Source organism: Squalius cephalus, assembly GCF_949319135.1.
Source record: "Squalius cephalus genome assembly, chromosome: 10".
In the NCBI taxonomy this organism is placed as follows: Eukaryota; Metazoa; Chordata; class Actinopteri; order Cypriniformes; family Leuciscidae; genus Squalius; species Squalius cephalus.
The window spans coordinates 19,638,172-19,658,226 of record NC_137131.1 but is presented as its reverse complement, the minus strand read 5'-3'; the positions used below and the strand labels follow the sequence as shown (position 1 = coordinate 19,658,226).

At 40.7% G+C, this 20,055-nt stretch overlaps 1 protein-coding gene across 1 annotated transcript in view; it reads right to left on the bottom strand.

The window, feature by feature from the left end:
- btbd8 (BTB domain containing 8) overlaps positions 1 to 20,055 on the bottom strand; it is a 31,722-nt gene continuing 11,667 nt past the window's right edge. Inside the window, exons 7-19 of the mRNA XM_079883187.1 lie at positions 16,112 to 16,192; positions 15,897 to 15,993; positions 14,287 to 14,375; positions 12,882 to 12,984; positions 11,116 to 11,298; positions 10,863 to 11,036; positions 8,331 to 8,460; positions 7,251 to 7,312; positions 5,850 to 6,435; positions 4,868 to 4,955; positions 4,635 to 4,756; positions 2,720 to 4,546; positions 1 to 929 (exon numbers count right to left, since the gene is read on the bottom strand). Coding sequence (XP_079739313.1) covers positions 412 to 929; positions 2,720 to 4,546; positions 4,635 to 4,756; positions 4,868 to 4,955; positions 5,850 to 6,435; positions 7,251 to 7,312; positions 8,331 to 8,460; positions 10,863 to 11,036; positions 11,116 to 11,298; positions 12,882 to 12,984; positions 14,287 to 14,375; positions 15,897 to 15,993; positions 16,112 to 16,192 — 4,060 coding nt within the window. The 3' untranslated portion in view covers positions 1 to 411. The remainder of the gene's footprint in view (positions 930 to 2,719; positions 4,547 to 4,634; positions 4,757 to 4,867; positions 4,956 to 5,849; positions 6,436 to 7,250; positions 7,313 to 8,330; positions 8,461 to 10,862; positions 11,037 to 11,115; positions 11,299 to 12,881; positions 12,985 to 14,286; positions 14,376 to 15,896; positions 15,994 to 16,111; positions 16,193 to 20,055) is intronic.

The following is a 20,055-nucleotide window of genomic DNA, read 5'->3' as shown; positions in this document are numbered from 1 at the left end:
CAAACAACACGGCTTTTATTGTTTTAAAACAACAAATGTAAACCAGAACCACTTACATACTCTCTACACTCTGTTCAAAACATTTTAGAAGCGTCATCTTTCAGAGACAAAAAGAGCAACAAGAAAATGCATTTTTTGGTATTCTACAAAGATTCAAGCAACACCCATCAAGTAAACAATATAACTTAGAAAATTGCCCACATGCAAAACAACTGCACTGAGGTCATTATTCCAGTCCTTCATATAGTACCTGTACAATGAGTACAAAAAGCCATGTAACTTTGCTCAACTTAAGCTGCAACTGATCTGTCTTTCTCCCCAAAACAAAGAAGCAGCACAGAAAGAAGGAAATGATGCCATAATCCAAAGAGTCCTATCAAAACATTGTCTGTATTCCAGTCCAGGATGCCATCAGTGATGCGTTTCCAGCTCCACGATAGTCCACTCGCCCTGTGGAGAGGCAGCGTCCTCGGGGGAGAAACTGGTCACAGTGATGCTGGTGGTGGAGTCCTCCAGTGGAGAAATAAGCTCGGCCCAGCGCTTAAATGTGTCTTTTTCGTGATACAAGTAATCCTGTTCATTCAAGCAGTCTCGAGACAAGGACAGCGTCTGCTTTATCAGGTACTGTGCAAGGTTTAAATCCTCTGGGACTGAGTTTATGATGCCCAGATTGGACTCTTGGTCAGACAGTAGCTGTCGAAGCAGACTCCAGTCTTTCTCTGCAAACTTTCCGACTTCATTGTCCACTGTCTCTACTTCTTTACCATTCCAATGTGACTCCTCCTGTTGGGGATCATTGCTCTTGTCTGCATCCATTCTTTGTTCGAGGGCTTCTCCCAGGTCCATCTCGTAAATGGGGGACAGGGCTTTAGACGACCGCCGGTCATGTGTGCAGGTTTGATCCAATGTGTCACAACCATCAATGTCCCCTAAAAATAATTGACAATACTGCACAATGACCAAGTGTTTTATCCGTACGTGGGCTTTAAAAACAAAAAAACAACAACATTTTCTTGAAGACATGCGTTGTTTCTAGCTCCACATGATGTACAGAATCACCCCTAGTGCAACTGTGTCCTCCATGATGCAGTTAAGACAAGCTTGAAGTATGAAGCATTTTAAAGACTAAATAGATGAAAAAATATATTCTGTCTTAGGCAGTAATAACTTTTTAATTGTCATTAATCAAGATTTGATTCAATGACGCATGCATTACAATTAAGCAGATGTGCAAATCCAAAGTTTTCCATGGAGCAACTCTTGACTTTCCATGAAGTTTCCATGTTATCCATGGAACAACTTCTGAATTTAGGATAAGGATGGACAGATGCCATAAAGGTGATGCACAGAGGAAAACCTACACTGAATGTGTCTCTTTTGTTCACAAGTGCTATAACAGTAAAAGGCATGTTTTTGCCAGCCATTGCATCTCCAGCATAACTTCTGTTTTGTTCACACACAAAATATATGAATTCTCTGGTTCTGATCAAACTGAGCATTTTCTCTTAAATATACACATTGAAACGTAAGCAAGCACGGAGCTTTTTAGTTCGTTTCTTAATTTTTAACTTAAAGCTACACTGAAAATATGAGGGACATGCTGGCAAAAGAGTGCTTATTGCTTTACTTGGCAAACTCAAGATATGCTTCTTGTCAAGAAAAACTCAAGCAAAACCATTAACAGTGATTGGAATCATAATACAAGTGTGAAAAAAGAGAGACACGAGGACCTTTTTAGATTTTCTTTTTCTTTAAAAACACAACGTACAGAAAAACTACTAATTCTACAGAAATACATTGAATAAAATGAAATCTACAATGTAAAAATCTAGTGTTGAGAAAATTACAACTACAGAACTACAAATGGCTTGATAAATTGTGAATGAGAAATAAAAGAAAAAAATAACACACAAAGATGGATACAAACATAGATGAGATTTGAACAAAATCAATAACAAAGTCTAGCATTAGCATGCAAGATTGCCTGGTTTGGATGACTAAACAGACAGAGTCTTGAAAAGTAAGACAGCAACACTCAACATCAATATTGAGTATAAAAAACATCTAGATCTAACACATTCAAAGCATCATGGCCTCTATAAGGTGTGGTCCTTTATGGGCAGTATTAAAAGGAAGCTTAGCTCACTGTATGTTTGTGCATATATATTTGAAGGCCAAGTCACATGGTGCTTGTCTTTTGCGTAAAGATCTCTTATGGAGAAGTCAACGTATAAAGGACTTGGCCTATGAGGAAGAAGCTTACTATTCAGCATGGATAATAACAAACAAACAAAAATGATTGAGAACTTGGGTGCCTATATATTAAGTGCAATGGTACAACTGAGACTGCCCAGCCACACCCCATAACAGATGTTCTACACCACACGCATATTGATATATTACTGTAAAAATAAAGCTTGTAAACTTGTTTGTTGAATTACTAAAGCGCCTCAGAGAAGCCATTTTAGTTGTGTTTATAGCTTTTTGAAGTATTAGATAGCAAACAATAGACATTTAAAGAAAAGGATTAAATGAAGGGGAAAAGGGAGGCAGTAGTGTGCTACTTTCTAAATCAATGAACTATAAGGATTTACCCCACTGGATTTACCTCATTGAAAAAGAATTGTCTGAAAATTTGAGTTGAATGTGTCAGGATGGGAAACTGAGTGGATGTTTCTGAGACTGCAGTCAGGGGGGATGGGCTTACATTATACATTACCTGCTGGAGAGTGTGCAGGTGAGCTCACTTTCAGCTGCGGCTCAGGTAAGTCTAGCCGCAAGTCAGCTTTCCTGCTGTCTATATGTTTGGTCTGGAGATTGCCATACTGTTCTGCCAGCCGGAGGTCCAGGTGACTAGGACGCTCCTGAGCAGGAACGTCACTGGTGTCTTTATCTTGCACAGGGGCATCTGATTGATTATGTGCACAATTCTCCTGTGGAGATCCCCGGACCTCTGTCAGGAATACCACAGGTTTGGGCTCCTGTTCCTTTTCTTGGTGGTTAGATATCACTGTGCTTGTGGATTGCTGGGAGCAGTAGTCTGTCTGAGAATTGTGAGGTTCACTGTCAAAGACATCACCTGTCAAAGTCTGGGCGCCTCCTTCTTCGCATCCAAGCTCCTCACACTCATCCACCGATAGCAAAACAGAGCGACGGAAGTTAGAAGCTGACTGGTACTCTGGTTGCTCATTCTCTTGGTCCGCAGGATCTTCAAATGCGAGGTTGACAATACCTTGGAACTGTGGAGGTTCGTTAAGTGGGGGAGCCATTCCTCTCGGTAGCACCTCAACTTCCGATCGTTCATCTTCAGTCTCTTCCTCTTCTTCTTCCTCCTCCTCTTCTTCATCTTCTTCCTCAGTGGAGAAAAGTTGGTGGTCCTGTACACTCTTCAAGTTTTTTAATGCAGAATCCATTTCACAAGGTTCCTCCTCCACTGGCACGTCATCTTTTCTAATCCACGATCGTGGTCTTGGACGCCCTACCTCTTCTTCACTTGTAGTCTCTGCCTCCCGTCCTCTGAGCCGTACCTCCACACGTAGTCCAGCCCCGCTCTCGTACATCTTGAGCTCCTCAGGTGTGCTGGTGTCACTGCTGCTGCGGCCCAGAAAGTCAGGGCAACGCATGGTCCCACACTTTGAATTGCCACGCTCATGAGAGCAACAGTCATCATCCTGTGAGCCTCCAGCATCATAATCCTCCGACCGTGGCTTTATGTCATCAGAAGAAGTGGTGGCACTGCCAGTCTCTGACTCTGGGCTAACCTGGGGATGAAGCCCATTCCATGAGTCCTCTAGGGGTGTCTCAATGCTCCCTAGACTGCAAGGTGTATCAGGAGGGAAATCCTTTGAGGAGTTCATGGAATTGAGGCCCCGGTCTGATCCAGTGGTATGGGGTGGAACGGCATGGGCTGTGGCCAGTTTACTCCCACTCATCTCACTCTGTTCAGAAGTATATGTATGCATGTCTGGAGTTAGAGTCTTCACCTCTGTGTTACATAATTTACTCACTGGATCACTGTTTTTCTCCATATCATGAACCTTAGTGGAAGTTGCTGATATACCCTTGGGAACCACTTCTGGCTGGTCTACTATAGCCGGGCTGACTAGTGAATGTTGCTCCATGGACAAAGGAACTTTGGAACTCTCCAGACAAGATGCAACTACTTCCTTGCTTCTTGTCTTACCTTCGGTAGAAGCTGGATTCTTCGGGGTAACCTTTTTTAAGTGTTTGGGGCTAGATATTGAATCTTTCACAGCAGTGCCTGGTTTTTTAGAGCCAGCAGGAGTTGAGTTTTTGACTGCCCCAAATGATTTAAGAGATGATTTTGTTGAAAGTGTTTCTGGAGCCTTCTGTTTAGGTCCTGTTTTGTTTGGGGCAGCAAGCGACTGCTTAGAGGAAGATGTGGAAGGTTTAATGCTTTGCCTTGATTCTGAGATGGCCTTTGTTGTCTTCTTAATAGCTGAAGGTTTGGATATATCTTTCTCTACCTCTTTTCTTGGGGAGGCAGGCTTTTTAGAGCTAAGGGCTGAACCAGGTCTAGATGAAGCTGTTTAAAAGAGGGAACAGAAAAGACTCTCATTAGTGTTAATTACAGTTTACCATTAGATACATTCTGAAACCTGACTGTTTCTTACCGTGGTTCTCTGAAAGGCCTGACACAGTGCTCTTGCTCTTTGGATCTGAGCGGGATGCAGGAATTACAGGTACTGCACGGCTAGTTGTGGCAGGTTTAGTCTTGCTTGATTTATTAGTGGGGCTGTAGCAACACAATGAAGGACCAAAGATTGACTATCAACTGGAAGAAATAGACATAGTAGAAAAAAAAGTGTAAGGATCACAGGCTGGTTGCGTTCATAGAACAACTCACCTGCTAGTCTTTTCAGTGTCTGTTTTTTGGGCAGGTTTGGTCAGAGGAGATTTTGTTGTTGCCTTGGCTTGAAGTTTTGACCTGAGACCTACAATGTTCAATGATAATTCAGTCTTTATAACAACACAAATTTTTTTTTATAAATGACATTGCATAATGACAACATAGAATGTAGTTATTTAAAAACAATTCCAAGTACATCATATAAAACATTTGTGTGTATATTTTAATGTATAGCCTATTAATCTAATTAAACAGATCATTATCAATTACAATCCTGTTCTCAACACGGTCTAGTCAAGAAAATGTATTATGTTTATTTCAAATGTATTAAGTTTTGATATTTGTTGTACCTCATAGTACACTGGCATATCCTGCAGTATCCCTGTGCTATCTAAACCCACATTCCTTAAGAACTGTGAGCAAGGTAACAGGCATGTACAATTTTAGAAGTGCTAAGCAGCTTAATGACAAGCTAACTCCGGCATACCCTACTAAAACCTACTCTGCTGAGCACAGACTCTCTGACTCACAGGGGAGGCAGTACCAGGCAAACACTAGCTAATGAGCATACCCCTGGATTTCAAGATTCAGAACTTTAGAAAATTCCTTCTCTCTCTCGATCCTTCCTTTCCCATTGTAATTTTCAAACTTTTATTAAAGGCACACATACTTTTACACATACATTCTGTAGCTTTTTACTTACAGTGACAGAAGATTAAACAATAGGGGGTAACCTGAGAAACTAAGGATAGCTTCTTGACTTCCAAGGACCTAAAGCTCTGTCTTGCTTATTTTATTATAGTGCTGTTTTCAGGACTGATTTTCTGCTTAACAGTTTTACTAAATCTGACTTTACTGGAAGCAAAGCCAAAAACATTTTTGCTGGAAGCCTCCACTCTTCACAGTAAAAAAAAAGGGACTAGTTCGAGATGAAGTAGAGTATCATTAAGGGACGTGTGTGGTGTGAAGGTAAATTCACCTGTTGGTGTACTGTGGCCATTGTTGCGAGGACTCCCAGCACTGTTGTCTGGTGAGGTGCTGCCAGAGTTAGATGGAGTATTCTGAGCATTGCTGGCTGATTCCTGAGGCAGATCTTTCCCTGGCATCATGTTCTTCTGCAATTTTCCTCCTTTAGCATGGCCTGTTGAGAGATCAGACCCAGCAGAGGAAGACTTTGGCCTTGCTCCTGGGTTTGGCTTCCTGTCCAGCACCGTCTTCCCTGTAGGTGAACCACGGGCACCTGAAGTGGAGGAATTCTCCCGAGGAGCACAACCACCAGTGCCATTCAACACTGGTTTAACAGTAGATGAAGTCTTGGTTTTAGCTGGCGTGTGAGTTGGCTTAATTTTATCATTCTTGCTTCCAAGTGAGGTGTTGTTACTAGATTTTGTTTTCCCAGAAGGAACCGTGTGAGCTGTTGGCCCTAGAGCATCAGACTTCATGGTGCCTGATGCTGCAGCTACAGATCTTGCAGGGGAAGCACGTGGACCCTGTGATACCTTAATGGGATGATGAGTAGGGCTATCACATGGAGATGAAGTGCCCGAGAGGCATTTTGTAGGTTTCTGTTGCAGTGAGAGATATGGAGAGAGAATGAAAGACTATGATGGCTTTGTACAATATTAATCAGATCAGCAACCCATTTGATAGTAATCTCAGACATATAGGAACAAAGCACTATAACATGAACTTTGGATTAAAGGCTAAAAAGCATATTCTTGCAAGTCAAAGAAAATCATAACTGAAGGATAGCTGTTTCTTTAGTCCAAGTTCTTTGTATCCATCTCACTTAGGTCATATATACATATATATATTTTTTTTTAATTATATCTCAATAATAAATAAATAAATAAACAGATATTCACATCCTCTTAAAGAACACCATTCTCAAATCCTATCCAACTATGTTTTCAGGATCAGTAAATCTGCAGCACAGATTTCCTGAATCAACCTTAAGGCGTGTAGGTGAGCTCACATTCAGCTGCGGCTCAGGTAAGTCTAGCCGCACTCATCTAACACCCATTTAATGTCAGTTCAATCAGCTTGTCTATCAGTAAAAGAAAACCTTACAAAATCAGAACTCACAGCAGAGCCTACGCCAGAAAATCACATTATTTTAAGTGGTCAACCGATATTGTTTTTTTAATGGCTGATGCTGATACAGATATCTAGAAAGTAGGTTGGCTGAAATAATACACAATACAGTTTGTTGAATTTATTTGTATACATTTACTAAAGAAAAAAAAATGTATATTGGTTGATGCAGACAATCTCAAAATGATTAAATATTGGCTGATTAATCAACCTGGGACAATTTATCTGTCTATAGGCAAACATTTCTCACAGTTTCACCAAAATAAGTAACAGAATAAAAGATCACCTGAGAGCTGGTGAGCACTGGTTTTTTTCCAAGCCTTCTGCAGTCTCCTTTATCAAGAGCAGCTGAGAGGGTTGGCGGAGGGAGGAAGAAAATAAAAGCTAATTTTAGATTACAGACAACTTCAGTTTAATTAGAACATCCACTCCTGCATAATCAACATTTGCTAAACATTTCCTCAATCAGACACGCACATACTTGCACACTTACAATCAGTCACAACCCCAATCAGCAAAATAGGCAATGCAGCTCTGCAGAGAGCCACTGATTTCCTACTCCTTCATCTCATAGAGACAGCGCAGATCTAGCCTTTGATCATCTCACAGCATCCTTAATATCACCATAAAAAAACAAAGATCTAGCCTTTCTTCCCAGCAATACAACTGAGCTCTGATTTCACTGCTGTCATGCCAGAAAACAGTCCAAATCATGGATCAAATCTCCTGTGAAGGAATGCAGCTTGAGTGTTTGTGTTTGTTGCGAATGCTTTGCATATGAGGCACCACATTTGCATATGTGGTAGAATCTTTAGAAAACAGAATGTAAGCATGATCTTGACACCCAAAGCAATGCATAATTTATGCACAAGCATATATGTTTCCACATGAAGAATAGAACAACACAAAATCCATTATATCTAATTGTGGACCCCATTCCCCAGCCCCCTCTGGAAATAATGTTTTGATGTGTTTGGAGTATTCTAGCCTTACTGCTCAAAGCATCACAGGATCATATTAAAAAGATCCGTTATGATGGCTGTGTTGATGGACTGACAGGAGCTGGAGGTTATCCAGCAGGGTTTCTCTCACCAGCACTGGCTACCCACTATCCATGCAAAGGAGGGCTCTTCATCACTGCACTGGACCATTAAAATAAATAAATAAATAAATAAATAAATAAATAAATAAATAAAACAACACTCCCTTCCTCCTCCACACAAGCGCAGTCTGACTGCTGCCTTATGTTCTTCTTTTCTCCTCTGATTTATTCTGTACTTCTCTTCCCACATTATGTACATTTAATTTCCATTCCTCTTTCCTTTGCTATTGCTAAAGTCTTACCTTTTCTCATTCGCCTCCTTACCTGCAAGTATTTTTTCCCGATATCTGGGTTGTAGAGTGTCCCATCCTTGAGTGTGCCGCACTGCAAAGAAGGACTGAAACAGGAAGGTCCAGAGCCTCGTGCGCAGCAAACACAGCTCACGCCTGAATGGCTACCAGAGGGACAGAATGAGTGAGAGAGGGTGAGCGAGTCAGTCAGAGAAAGAGAGAGAGCGAAGGAGGGAGGGTGGATACAACAGCAGGAGAAGAGGAGCGAATCCGCAGCTGCTTCAAAGGCTGGTTGTCTTGGCAACGATTGCCGTTGCCTCCCTCTACAGTTAACAGGATCCTCTCCAGCTAAACGGATGATGTCAATAGCAGAGGCTTGTGTTCACGCCTTCTGCATCGAATGTTCATTAAAAAAAAAAGAACCTCTGTATTTTTCAGATCCTGCCTCAGTCTTTCCATCCGCAATTCATTTCTCGCCTTGCCCCTCCCTGCTTCCCGCTATAATGGACATAGAGCCAGATTAGACATGGCCACACCCATGACTCTTGGTCTTTCTCAGACTAATCCATTCTGCTATTTCCCCTGGGATGTGAATTAAATCACAAAGAGACAGGAAGCGACAGTGATGGCCAGAGAGAAATAAAGAAAAACATAAAATGACAGAGCGAGACCATAAGCATGCATGAGAGGGGAGGTTGTTTACTATGAGCTTTTCTATTTGTAGTGTCACTTTACAGTAATCCGGCCCAGGCCTGGCCACGTACATTATAGCGAGTTTAAATCCCAGGATCAAATGAAGCACTTTGTACATTAAACACACGGGAAAGTGCTCAGCAGACCCAATGCTGCAGGCATGCTTGATGAAGCATATATGGGATCTATTCATCAAGTATATTAATAACTACAACACTGCTTCAGTTAAAAGATTCAAATAAAAATGTACATGTACATTTTAATGCATATATTTATTAGTGCATGTTATCCTAACTTAAAAAAAAAAAGAGTTGTCTTCAATCTAGTATGAAAAATGAATAACTTTTATAAATAAATGGTTGTTCTTTTCAGTCAATGTCACAAATCCCTTTTACTTTTACAACAGCTAAAATCCAAACATCCAACCACAATTCTGGTATGTAACACGCAATGGACAGAAGTGCCACCATACTTTGAATATCCTGTTTCAATAGGAAATGAGATTCTAGAAGTAAAAACATATGTGCATACTGTAATTCCAGAATAAATCCAAAAGTAACGTCTTTGTATATGCAAATCCATACAAGATGAATTCTAATTATGTATTCCTCATATTTACTTTATATATTGACCATAATACAACAGACAGTTCTGATCCTGGATTGTTTAAAGTCCCCCTGTGGTGAAAATCAAGCTTTTAATGTTGTTTATATGTCTATGTGGTGTTTTAAATATGCTTTAAGACAAATGTGTAAATTCATAAGTCAACACCATTGCTGAGTATTTTCTCCTTAAAACTGCAGTGAACCAAAATTTTTCTCAAAAACGCAGTTTGAAATCGCTGGTACAACTACCTTGTAACCAATCATGTCAACTTGTGATCATCAATGAGTGGATCTCTGAGCTGGTGTGAGTGAGTGGAGGCGGGGCTAATTAGCATATTCATAGAACTGCATATACTAAATGAGGCAAGGGTGTAGAGTTACATTCAAGCTATTTTAAGGCATGACATTTTTAATTGAATAATTTTTAATACAATTATTGACTACAGTGGGACTTTAATAAAATAAATGTTTGAATAAAAACTATGTAACCATGTTATAAAATAATGCATCCGGGGCTGTGGTATATTTTTAATATAGTCAAGGCTGAAAGGGTTGCAGGTACTCCTCTGACCATAAGCATACACATAATTTTCGGATCAGATTTGAGCTTCGGCTGGGTCGAAATAGTTGAACTTTTGCAGTTAGACCATATGCGACTGTTTTAACCTAATGTAATGTATTTGAATCAAAACTATAAAAGCAAGGTGAAAAGTACCAATATTTTTTCACTAAAACATTATTCTTTAAACATTATGAATAATTATGTCCAAAATAATTATTTTATAATTATTTATTTTAAACGGAGTTATTTGCCATGTGTGGATATAATCATACATTCAGTATCATTTTACCTTGGTGAATAAGTGATGGAAAAGTTGCCAAAATGCAACAATCGTGTTTGATTGTCAGAGATAATGGAAAGATAGCTTAACAATTTCCTTTAGCTGTGACTGCATTCAGAATATAGTCATGGCCTCTCATGGTGTGCGTGTTTGTTTAGATAAAGATAACGTCTCAATATCCATATCAAATCCGATGGAGAAATATAATATAATTAATAATATTATAATATATTGTATCACTTTTTATAATTAATATAAACATTTTACTATTAAAATAAATATGACACTAAATTAATGTGTTAAACTGACCTCAACTTTATTGCACTGACTGATTAAAAGGCTCTGTTAGAATCAGTTTAAATAAATGATTCATTTCCTAAATGAGCTGTAATGAAATGCTGGCTTTTAGTGTCCTGTTTTGTTTACCTCCACTTCCTCCTGATTGGCTTGGTCTTCTGTGATAATGTCTACCTCACTCGGGTCACCACTCAGTCGATTGACAGCAGTAAAGAGGTCACAGCAGTTCTCCACAGTAACACCCTCCCGCACAGCTATGCACACCTTCCTCAGAAGAGTGGGGTCACGTGTAAACTCCTCTCTCTGAAACAGTACACGTCTGACGGTCATAGCTGACAAGACATCTTATATCTTACGTCTAAACTTCATCGATTGGTCGTACCCTTCGGAGATCGTGGAAGGCAGCGGTGTGTGTGACCTGGGCCAGGTGTGTGACAATCATCTGCAGACACTCCTCTTGCAGTTCGCTGGCCAGACTCAGCACCTGCTTGGCCCATTTGACCTCCGGCAGGCTCCCGATCAGCTGCTCGCAGCCACTCAGCACAGATACGACACTCTGCACCGTCTGAAAATCAGAAACACACATTCTCATTCATAGATCCATCTTCCACACAGTGGCAGCACTGTTAGTGACTGCAAATTTCCGAGTGTAATCCAATATGTCTCAGCGGTTGTTTACATCAAGGCTGGAAGTCAGGAGAGGGAAAACCCAATGTTACAACTACACTTGGCAGCCGCTGAAGGTCTAGGTCTGTGTGAGTGGGAAATTTAGGGGACTGCCAGACTATGGATGAAGTGAATGAGGTGTTTGAGGCTTTGCCACACACACACACACACACACACACACACACACACACACACACACACACACACACACACACACACACACACACACACACACACACACACACACACACACACACACACACACACACACACACACACACACACACACACACACACACACACACACACACACACACACACACACACACACACACACACACACACACACACACACACACACACACACACACACACACACTCAATCAAGACCTATAATTGCTCTTTAGTCAATGGCCATCCTCAAAACAGAGGCCACAGCTCATCTCATCAATAGCCGCTTTCCGACCAAGTAGTTACAGGAACTTAGTTATAGAAACTGTTCACTTCTAAACAGTTCTAAGAACTACTCTCCCCCAAACTTGGTTTTGCTGTTTGCGTTCGCACTGGCCAAGTGGCCATAGGAACTGGTAAGAGGGGTAAGGAAGTGACGCAAGCACGGCAACTTTTTTGACGGAGCGACGGACCTTTATTTTGACGGCGCTGAGAACGCCAGAGCAAACAATGCTCGCATTCTCTGTGTTCATTAGTTAGCGATCTGTCTAACAGTACTGTTTAACATGTTATTAGATAGAATTGTTATAGAAACTACACAGTATATGAAAAAAAAAGTTATTAGCCTATGCCGTGTGGTTGATGTCCAGTGTTGCTAGCTGAGCAGAAATACATAATCATGTTTGACTTGGTCCCCTCAAAGTTGCGTTGGATTTTCTCTTCAGCATAAAGGTTTAGAGGCCCATCTATCACTGATTTTCATGTTTGTATCTAGTGTCTGGAGTAAATATATAGGCTATAATCTGTGTGTTTACATATAGCTGTTTTAAAAATGGCAGATGCTGGTGTTTTGCGTGCGTTCGGTCATCAGCGTACACTAACGTCACGGGTAGTTCCTATAGTGCTGGTTTAGACCCTACTCTGAAGTAGGAGCTAAATTAGTTCCTACAAATGGAGTTCCTAGAACTTAAGTCGTTCCTAGTCGGCGTGTTCGCACCGCAGGAACATACGGGTACTTTAGCCAATAGTTCTAGGAACTGTGAAAAGGTTCCTCCGGTCGGAAAGCGGCTATAGTCTTATTGAGCAATTAGTTGCAGACAGCAGCAGAAAGACAGTGAACAAAAATTGTTGTCTATGTTGTTTCCCAAGAGGAAAACAGCATACAGTATAAAACCGACTAAAATATTGTCTTAATGCAAAAAAGTAATTGTGAGAAATAGTTTTACAGTAAGATTAGGGGGTCAGAAAACATTAGCTCAAAATACAAACAAAGTGTAAAGTCCCCACCAAAATAGAAAACATTTTACACACCATGTTTTTGCTGACTGTATTAAGGCAATCTTTCTGTAGTTCTGGAGGGAGGAGGGCAAAATTCCTTTCTGACCAGCACTTCACGAAATGCTCAGCAACCCATCTGTGGATTGAAACGCACATCCATGAGCATACGCTGTTTTCATTCATTCTTTAAAATCCTATACTAATAAGCAAAAGTCAAAAAATATTTCCTAGCAATTCCTACTGACATACAAATGCAGTTATGAGTAAAAAACAACGTTCCTCTCACAAAGCTTTTGTACAGCTTTAGAAGACTTGGAATATAGTGCACAAGTCGTAGCACTTTTATTGTGTCGTCTTCTCCTTTTTGGAGTGTATCAGCATTAATTTGTGTCAGTATAACAAAGAGCAGCCCAAATATTAATAAATATTCATGCTAAAAATATGTGTGCAACAAAATAATTGTTATTTTTGGATTGAATCTCCCAATGATCTAGGTTAGTAACACAAGGACAGTAGGTTCAGCTGATGCTGGACTGGCTCTGAACTGAAAGCAGCAGTGCTGCGCTGGTCTTAAACCATCAGATCCTGATGCGTGATTCTTCACCCTCCTACCCGCAGCCGAGGCGGCGGCAACACATCAGAGAAACAACACACACACACACAGTCTCTCTCTTTCTGTGTCTGAGGCACTGGAAAAATCCCGACCTACATTCACACGCCTCCCTGAGCTGGTTTACCGCAGTGCACTGAGTTTAGAGTTGGGTAATTAAGTAATGGTGATGGTTCGAAATGATTAAAGGTCAAAGATTTCATTTTTTTGTCAATCAAAGAATCTTTGGAATCTCTGTTACCAGTACAAAATTAGAGCAAAATACAGTAACGATTTTATTGGAAATATTTTTTTCATGGCCACCACAATCTAAAGATGGAAAGAATTTTTCATTCAAATCAATCTTTTTTGCACTGTCTAGAGGTCCTTTCACACCGAACTGTGAAACGAACAAATTGTTGACGAACAGTCTAATATACCAAGAGCGAAGTCAATATTTGTTGGTACAATACAGGGTGCAAATACTTTTAAGTTGGTCTGCCATGCGGCAATCACAAACAGCTCTGCTAGAGAAATATAGGATGCAAGACAGGCAAATGAGCTTGAGACTCTTGCCTATTGTCAGCTATATAAATCACAGCAATAATATTTACTTACTTTTGTACATTTGGACAGAAGCATAACCTCAGAAATAGAAATCATTTTGGAACATGTATTATTTATTGATATATTTAGTCATTTATTATTTAGTGATTAATTTGCACTGTGCAGTATGCATATGACAGTAGATGGAGGAAAGAACTCTAACGGGGCAGTACAATCAGAAAAGTCATTTTAAAAACCATTATTAAAAGCAAAGCATCCACAGAGGTGCAGAAAATGCCTCACCTCACACAGGAGCTGTAGAGATTGTTCAGGCCTATAGAGTGGGTAATGGCAAGGCACTCCAGTATGGATCTCTGAACTCCATCAACAGGCTGCAGAAAATGAGAAGAGGGATATTCACACCTCATCTCACTGTCTTTAGTGGTTCAATAGCCTGGAACTCTAATTTACAGTATAGAGTTCAGCTACCTGAACTGGTGAGTTTACTTTCATTTTAAACAACTGAAATCACTCTTAATTTGAACAACTTCCTGAAAGCTACAATTTGCAAACTTTTGGATAACACAGATTATTTATTCAAAAGTTACCATTGCAAAGCACCTGATTACAGTAAATAATGGAGAAATACCTCTTTACGGGTTACTTATAAATCATTCATAATAAGGGGGAAATTAAAGCCATTGGTACTCTTTGTATGATGAAATTGCATGGTCATTAAAGCTAAACAAGTAAAATAACACCCACGAGTGAATCACAGTAATTCAAATAAAATGTCAATGTGAACACCAGAGGAAAACTGCATCTTGACACATGTAGTAGGCAAAAAGTAGAAATATACAATTTGTAAAATAGAATCAAAAGCATTCAAGCCTGGAGCATTGAATTATGGACCTAATTATTGAATTAGGTGTTAAGACGTAATAAGATTTATAAATATACAACATTATGTCCATAAAGTGCGAGCAAAGTCATTTTGTTATTCAATTATTCTCGCTGTAGTATACTGCATTTGCAACCAGTTCACCAGTTCACTTATGTTCACCAGGTGAACATAAGAGACTTCTTTCTAAAAAATTCTTAGCGCCCCCAAATTTTTGAACCGTAGTGTGTAAATATAATATTTTAATTGATTGACATTCCTAGTCTAAATCTGTCAAAAGTACTATTCATTTCTTTAGAGGGAAAACTAATTCCTCAGCATACCTTGAATCTTTCCTACACTTGAACAGATGCTAATTATTTTGAAAGAGAAGGGGGAGTGAATGCATTCCTCTTTCATCTCTGTGTACAGTAGGATGAAATTACCGGCTGAAAGGACATAAACTGGACTGGTCTCAAAGCATTTTTGAAAGGTGGGAGTAAGAATGAGAGACTCGAAGCACAAACAAAACAGCCCTTCACGAATTGCAAGAGGGCTGTCAAACACAACGCTTCCTGACTTCCTCTGCCTCCCACTACTGCTTTTGTATCAGAGAGCCAATATTCACGACGATTTGCAGTTACTGTGTAAACATGAGTTGAGTCTGCTGCAGTACTTCAGTACAGTAATTCTAAGAGAAGTAGAAAAATGCCTGAAGAAAAAAAATGTACATGTTACACCTGCATCTGAGGAACTTAAATGGGAGGATTCTTCTTTTGGAGCAACACCAGAGGGATATGGCCATGTACTTTTGGCTGACAAATTAAATGCTCTACAAAAGCTGAACCAATGCCCAGACTTTACTCGCTCACAAATACAAATCACATAATGTTTCCCTAAAGGGTAATAAACGACAAGATGATAGTACTATTGGCACAATCTGACAACAAACTCACTGTTTAACAGGACTATTTACACTCCTCACCTCAAATAGACTGAATGTGTAAGCCGTGACTCCTCCCTCTGGTCTTACCTTGGGAAAAAAGCGGCAGTAGTCCCGAGTCAGGACCATCTCGGCTACATCTTTTAGCCCCTCCAGGCCCAACATGTCCGCTGCTAACACAACCTGACTAAGATCAGAGACAAACACACACACATCTTGACATTTGTGCAAAATCAGACAAAGCCATTGGATTTTTGTATTTATCACATTGGAAGATAGGAAATGTCACTACAGAGCGTGCTTACCTGACATTTGTTCCTGGTGGGAAGTCTAGGATGGCACCGTACATGAAATTAAGCAGAATCTCCATCTCATCTGGACCCAGACTGATTGATGGACAAAACAAAAAGCAGACACACATTAAGATTATTTTGACAAATTACAAACTCAGTCCACAGTTACAATCAGTGCAATGGCGAAAAGGAACATCACGGGCAGGTGACGTCATGACCAAGAAAGCACATCCGGAATATCCGACGTTAGCGTCTGTGCCTCAGCAAGCATTCTGTGTTGAAACTGTGTGTCTTGTTTAGTGTTGTCTGTCCCGATATAGTGCAGAATCATAATTCACATTAATATGGCTAGCAAACGGTGTGTTACACAATTGTGTGTTGTTTGTTTGGGAGCAGAGCATGCACAGGCAGCTCTCGAGGGGGCTGACTGTGAGCATTGCGAAAGACTACCACTTTGCACGCTCCGCTCTCGCTTGGCACTCTTTGAGGAGGGTGTTCAGGCTTGCATTCCCCATGGTTCTGGCCCTGCTGCTGCTGAGGAACGCGCGGCGACTGAGATTGTGGGGTTCGCAGATGGATCTCGCGAAGCGGTTAGAGACGGCCTTTTCTCTGCCTTTAACTGAGGGATCCAGCGCTCTCTTGCTGGGATTGGAAGTCTGTGCTGCGGCTTCTTGTTTTTCTCTTTTTTTTAAGGCTTTCTGACCCCAAGACTCAACTAATCTCTGCAATTCTCCATCTGGGATCTTTGGAGAGTCTTTGGCCTCCAGGGATCCTGCGCTCCCGTGCCGGGATCGGAAGCCTGTGCTGTGGCTTCTTCCGCACGGGGAGAGAGCCAGGTGCTTCAGCTGTCCAGCTATGAGGAGTTGGATGTGCTGAGCATCGAAGCGGGGGATTTTGAGAACTCGCCATCTCTATCCCCCGAGTAATAACCGGTGCCATGGCTAAATTAAACCGAGAATTGGTCAACCAAGAAGCAGGGCGCTCATCCTAGAAACAAACAGGATGAGCGTGTCGGTACATGATGGCCATCTTGCAGACATACCAGGGGGACCTGCTAAGAGACCTTGACGAAGGCAAGGGGGTGGGCCCGACGCAGTTAAAGAGTTACGTCAGGCCACGGTTTTGTGTCTCCGGGCCACCAAAGAGACAGCCGGAGCCATCAGCCGTTCTATGGCAGCCACAGAGAGGCATCTCTGGTTACATCTGTCTGACATCAAAGAGAAAGACAATTTTTTTTCCTGGCCTCTTTGGCGATGCTGTGAATACGGTCATCGAGAGGTTTCAGGTGGCAGGCTGGTCCTCTCCGCTCACATTCGTAAGATTTTATGATTTGAACTTCACAATGTGCTCTTGTCTTAGGTGTGCTCGCAGTATTCGCACAGACAGGTACTTGTAAGCATGGCGGTTTGGGTATTATCGTTCCCATAGCAAGTGTCAATACTATGAGGCAGCCCAAGTTCACTCGAAAGGGAACATATTAGGTTACGACTGTAACCCTTGTTTCCTGAGAAGGGAACAAGACGCTGCATCAGCCTGTCATACTTCCTGCATCCCTGTGATTGACTTGCTTTGGCTCTTTTGAAGCTAACGCCAGTCATACTGGATAAGCTTTTATTTTTATTCTGTTTCGTCATTGGACTGATTTCACACATGCTTCAGACTTAACACACATGCTTCATGCTTCAGACGCAATAACAAAGAGGCGTACGCAAAGCGACAATACTAGGGCTAGACCCGAATAATCGAATATTCGTTTGGTGGGTTGGTATTGATTTGAAAATTTGACATTCGAATATTCGGTTGTTGTTGTTTTTTTTTGTTTTTTTGCACACCTGGGATCCCCCCCCCCCGCGAAACGGTTCTCATTCGCGCTTGAATAAGGCCGGCAACACACTGGCTGCGTGGCGTGTCCATTTTTATTTCGGCTCCCATGTTAACAGGTTGGAGTTTGCACACTGCCTGTGTGAGACAAGCGTCTCAGGCGCGGCTCGAGCCACGCGGAAAACGCGTGCATGCTAGAAATAGAACCGGGAGTTGATATCCTGCAACGGGAGTATTCTCTGGCTAGAGCGCAGAACAGCGGAGTTTGTATGGACCGAAGTGCATGCCTGAGCTTGTGTTTTGGGTTAAGCTGCGTTGCTTTGACATTGTGGAAAATAGAATAATAGAAACAAAATGTATTAGCCTTTTTACCCGTTATTATCAAATTAATCTCGTTTTTAATTTAACTTAATTTCGTTTTTCTTTATTTAAATTTCGTTTTTCTTTATTTAAATTTCGTTTTTCTTTATTTAAATTTCGTTTTTTCTTTATTTAAATTTCGTTTTTCTTTATTTAAATTTCGTTTTTCTTTATTTAAATCTACCCTTTACTGCGTCAGTAATTTGTTAGTCAGAAAAATATTAGACTACCTTAAAAGTATTGCTTAATTTAACAGACCTGTGTGTGTGCGTTTTATATCACTAGTGCAGTGTCCGTTCTCGGAGCATATAAGCCCTGCCCGCGTGAGGTGCGCCACTTCCCGCTCGCGCTGTTCTGTAGTTTACTAAAAGTTTATTAATTCTGAATGTGTCGCGTCTCGCGTGTCCATCTATATTGCACCAAATGTGACACTGCACTCCCTTGTGAAGTCGATTGGATGAACGGTTCTCGAAATAATCAAAATGCAAACGGACATACAGACACATAGAGATTCCTGCCTTTATTAGAGAGAACAATATGTTCAGCACCATCTCTCAGAAGCTTTGAATATTCGATGTTCATTACTACCGAAGCTTCGAAGCTCAAAAAATGGTATTCGGACCAGCCCTAGTCAATACTATGACTTTACTACTTCTCAGGGAACAAGGGTAACAGTCATAACCCGAGACGTTTTACAGAACCAAAATATGCTGTTGTTGTAGTTGAATCACAGCTGATTCATCCATAATCATTTGAGCTGTTACTCGTTGCATTTGTTGCATACTAGCATGTTCATGTTTAGGGGGAGGAGCAATGAAGGGAAGGAGGGGTGTTTCTTTTGGGTAGGGGTGTGTTTGTTTGTTTGTTTGGGAGTTGATTTTCAAATATCAACAGTGTTTCTCATAAATCGTTTACTGCACCTTTAATGCATTTACATGGTAACATTACTTAATACAAAATTTTTATAGCATTTATCTAGCCTTGTTAAAGGTGCTGTATGTAACTTTTTTTACTCTACTAAAGCATAAAAATACCATAATATGTTTGCAGATATTTAGGAAACATGCTAAAGTTCACATACTCGTTTCTCTGAAAAACACTTCTACAGCCAGTTATTTTACTTATTATTTTACACGTTCCGTGTTGTCAGTCGGGTTTTGTTTTGGTCAGTGTGATCTCGCCCACTGCCTGTTCACCCAATAGTATTTCGACACCCCGGGATGTCAGCGTATCGCAGCCTTGGAAACGAGCAAACAAACTGGTCAGAGATTGCAGATTCCACACAACCTAAAAAGCCTCGGTATCCATCAAAAAATCTCTATGAACGAGAGCATATTAAAACGCGGATAAATCAACTCATTAACTTACAGTCTACTCGGTTTTCGTCGTCAATCGCGTTCGTTCTGTTGCGTGTCCTAAAACTGGCAACTCTCGTGAGCGTCGAGGAGGGGGCGGGGGAAACCACGTTCTCTGATATTTTGAATTTGGACTGCAGTACCTATTTATCTTTATCTATCAGTCCTACATACAGCACCTTTAATGTTAAATAAAAAATGATATTAAAAAGTTACAAATAACATTAACTAAGATTAATAAATACCAATATGTGTTTTAATAAATACCAATTTGTTTTTGAAAATTTGCTGTGATAGACCCCATGAAATTATTTATAGAACACAATTTTCAGTTCTGTGTTGACATAATTTCTATTGAAAAACAAAGTTTAGGTGGACATAGTCTAGTTTATGTCAATGCCTGGCAAAACAAAGACAATT